This window comes from Sphaeroforma arctica (assembly GCF_001186125.1).
Source record: "Sphaeroforma arctica JP610 unplaced genomic scaffold supercont1.2986, whole genome shotgun sequence".
Lineage (NCBI taxonomy): Eukaryota > Ichthyosporea > Ichthyophonida > Sphaeroforma > Sphaeroforma arctica.
Genome location: NW_014037572.1, coordinates 1 through 4045, shown reverse-complemented (window position 1 = coordinate 4045; position 4045 = coordinate 1). Strand labels below are relative to the sequence as shown.

Sequence of the window (4045 nt, the reverse complement as noted above, 5' to 3'; positions counted from 1 at the left end):
AGTGCCACGTGTGAGTGTAGTCTAGAATGTGCTGGCGTGTGTATTGGGATGTAGTAAGGGTGTGAGTACATGCGATCCAAACAAAATTGGTTTTTAGGATTGGCTCCCAGTATGTATACTACCTGAAACTTCGCACAAGATGCCATACACATGGCTATATTTTGCGAACTATGCACTCCACGCCAGTGGAACTACTATAGACAACAAGGACGGTGCGTTCGAGGACAGTCACTTGTGACCTCTGTGAGCGAGGAGCTTATGCATGGTCTTCGGATCTTCAGGGCTTGCCTATAAACACCCCAATGCATCGCAAAGCTTAGACCTACCCTATGCATCTCAAAGCTTAGACCTACCTTTGTCTACCTACCAGATACGCTGACGAGGGGTTGCACCACGGGCCCTTTTCGGTTGTGTGGAAAGAGGAGTATCCCCCATCCAATGACAAGCACGATTACTTCACCCCCGCTCCCTACTTTTGGCCTGACCCCGATAAGCCCGATGGCTTGCCGTACATTCGGCGCGATGGTGTGTGTGTGTGTGTGTTGCATCATGAGTCCGACCACTCACCCAGCTGCTTTTGCATTAATGTTGAGGTGTTTTGTTTTGTACTTGGTCTGTATATGTGGACGATTTAATCAGTCGCTATGACTCACCTAGCTGCTTTTGCATTGGGATTGGGGTGTTTTGTTTTGTACTTGGTCTGTGTATGTGGATGCAGCCAGTCGCCTTGGGCGCCTGACCCCATTTAACCAGTCAGTTAAGTCCTTTATAGCCTTTTGCGCTCGCCATGATAACTTATAATGGTGCGTTATTCTCCTAACAATGGCTGTGTGTACTACACACCGTTACAGGTTTTATTCCGAACTTCAGTTGATCTTAAATAGCCACCGCTTTCCAACGGAGGGTAATCATAGCCTTCTCTGACTCGATGCATATTCAGCTGAAATAGTCTTTTGTTCCGAACTTCAGTTGATCTTAAGTAGTCCCCGCTTTCCTACGGAGGGTAATCATAGCCTTCACTGACTCGTTGCATATTCAGCTGAAAAAGGCTTTTGTTCCGAATTGTCGGGCGTCGTTGCCCATCGATCTGCATTGCCCGAATGTCTTTCTGTAGCGGACTATACACGACGTCAACATGTGTTAAATTCAGTCACTTCCCCGCTCACTCACTCCTCACCCCACACCTGCAGGGGAGAGAGTGCCCGGTACCGAACTGTACGACGCCTTCAGTAACCGCTACGATCGTAGTCGCATCGCAAGCATGTTTGGTAACACCACTGTACTGACCCTGGCTTTCTACTTCACTGACGACGTCAAGGTGAGTGTGGCAGTGAGATGTGTATGGTAGCGTGTTAGAGAATGTCTGTCACAGATCTGCGCAGCCCTCGAACATACTTCACCATTGGCGTTATCTCGAACACGGTATGTGTGGGACTGTGGGTCCTTACTTTGGTTTGCTTTACAACACACGGACAGAGATATAGAGTAGGTGTATATATATCCACTGCGACGAAGATTACACCATTTGTGTCACACTGTACGTTAAGTAGTCTACGCTAGCAATGGTGTAGTTCGAAGTATAACATTTCGTATGAACAGGTGAATGCCGGCTTTGTTGTTTTTGTATCGGGATTGGAACGACTTCTATCCCGGGGGATAAGCAGAGACCACACACAACAGCACAAACTGATTACACCATGGGCGTACGTAGTTGTCGAGTCGCTCTGTATAGCTTTGGGCAGAGTTGCACAAGCATGAGCAAACACATATGTCTATCACAAGCATGAGCAAACACACATGCTTATACTTCACACATATATACCAATGGATTGCTTCCTGCTATCATAATATGTACCTCTCGTGCTCTGGCCTGACAATCGCGTTCGTTCTGGCTGGCAAGTACTAGCAGGTTAGAGTGTTCACTCTCTTCGTAACATAGGTACTTACCACAGAGGCATCTCGAAACGTCCTGCTCACAGTACGGTGAGAAAGCGGCCGAGAACATTCGCGTGTGGTTTATCAATCCCGAGACGCGCATGAATCCCAATATGCGGTATGCACAGATTCAACGCGGCAGCAATGGCGATGTGGGTATGTAGTACAGATCATGTGCTTATACTGATGTAAGCGGGTTGTGTAATAGTATAGTACGCATTTACCTACCTGATATTAGCGGCCTGCAGTAAAGTAAGCTACCTATCTGATGTTAGCGTCCTAGCCATGCTACTTCTTTTCACGCGACCTTGTGCACACCTTGACATGCCTTTGCTTTGTAACATATTGCGAAACGCACATGCGCCACTGTGTTGTGTGTTCACATACATGCATGTATTGTCTTCAGTACACACTTTATCTGGTTGTTGTTCTATCGAAAAAGGGAGCCTGTGTTGCAAATTCCGTCACAGTTGAGGGTTTTATTTTAGCATGATTGACATACACATTCAGGTATGGTGTGTGGCAGGCAGTATTTATTCTATACACCACATGGTAGGTGGAATGACACATACATTTCTCAGCGTTACAACGTGGCGAGAATTCTCCGGTAACACGATAGCTGTGTGTTCATCAGACCCGACGAGTATCTTGATATGTCGTGTGATATGTTAACTGTATACTTTGTTGTTCTTATGACGTATGTTCACCTCCAGTATCTTGATATGTCGTGTGATACGTTTTCTGTGAACTCTATTGTTCTTTCATGACTTATGTCCATCTCTAGTAGCTCCAACGAGAATTATACGGGCATACTTACAAGCTAGTCAGCACGCCCATGAGCGAGCAACTCCTGACCATTGGTGGATGTTTGTACGCACATTGCAGGGGCCAGTTTTGGTGTGATTGAAACGAGAGACCTATTCTACTTGCTAGATATGGTGCGCATTCTTCACAAAGCCAATATTCTGACTACTGAAGAGATCGACACTCTCAAGCAATGGCTTCGCAAGTTCTCACAGTATGTGCTGGCAATGCATACGGCTCAGTGCCTTAAGAGTTTCAATTAATTCAATGTTCCGTGTCTCACTAATTTCGATTCGCATTCTTTCAGTGCTGTGGTCGTGTGTTTTATTGAAGAAGTCTTTGATTAGGTACACCCTCTTCTTGGAACGCCGGGACATTTCCATTCCCCCCCATGCAATATGTCGTATCAATTTAGTGGTGTGTCGCTCATACTTTCAATAAACAAAGTCCATGTGTAGATCGTGATCTATACATTTTGCTTTTCAGCTATTCTTGGTGTTTAATATAAATTCCCGCTTGTGTATGTTAGAAAGAGGAACATATACATACCGTAGCGGAATGGCAAACCCAGTATACGCCACACGCACACACTTCCACCTCCCCAGTACAGTACATAAATGCGCTTTTACCTACTCATACGCAGGTACCTCCTGAGCTCCAATCAAGGCAGGCTGGAGTACTCCGCAGTAAACAACCACGGCACGTTCTTCGACGTACAGCTGGCGTCTATTGCTGCGTTTCTCGACGATGAAGTGATGTTTGTCAAACACTCGGCGGTCGCACGCTCGCGTATGCACACGCAATTCGCCCCCGATGGACGATTGCCTCACGAAATGGAACGACCGACTCAGCTGCACTACATGATGTTTGGTCTCATGGTGGGTGCCTTCGGATGTACCAGTGCTAATATGTTCATTTGCCTCTATCAGTTCTGCCTCTTTCATAATCGTTATCAACTAAGCTCTGTTGATCACCTGCATCGTCAATATCAGCCCCACGTTACCTATAGTAACGTATCTATTATATCCATCAGTGACCAAACAATCGTACTTATTATATCCATCAGTGACCAATCAATCGTACCTAATATATCATCCAGTAACCAATCAATCGTACCTATTATATCCATCAGTGACCAATCAATCGTATCTATTATATCCATCAGTGACCAATCAATCGTACCTATTATATCCATCCGTGACCAGTCAATCGTACCTATTATATCCATCAGTGACCAATCAATCGGACCTATTATATCCATCAGTGACCAATCAATCGGACCTATTATATCCATCAGTAACCAATC

At 45.5% G+C, this 4045-nt stretch overlaps 1 protein-coding gene across 1 annotated transcript; it reads left to right on the top strand.

The window, feature by feature from the left end:
• Positions 1 to 1979: 1979 nt before the first annotated feature.
• On the top strand, positions 1980 to 3617 carry SARC_13182 (hypothetical protein; the record flags this gene model as incomplete). Its single annotated transcript, XM_014292693.1, has 3 exons — positions 1980 to 2091; positions 2821 to 2953; positions 3383 to 3617. Coding segments are annotated over 3 exons (480 nt in total), but the record flags the coding sequence as incomplete, so codon positions are not given.
• Between the last annotated feature and the right edge of the window lie 428 nt (positions 3618 to 4045).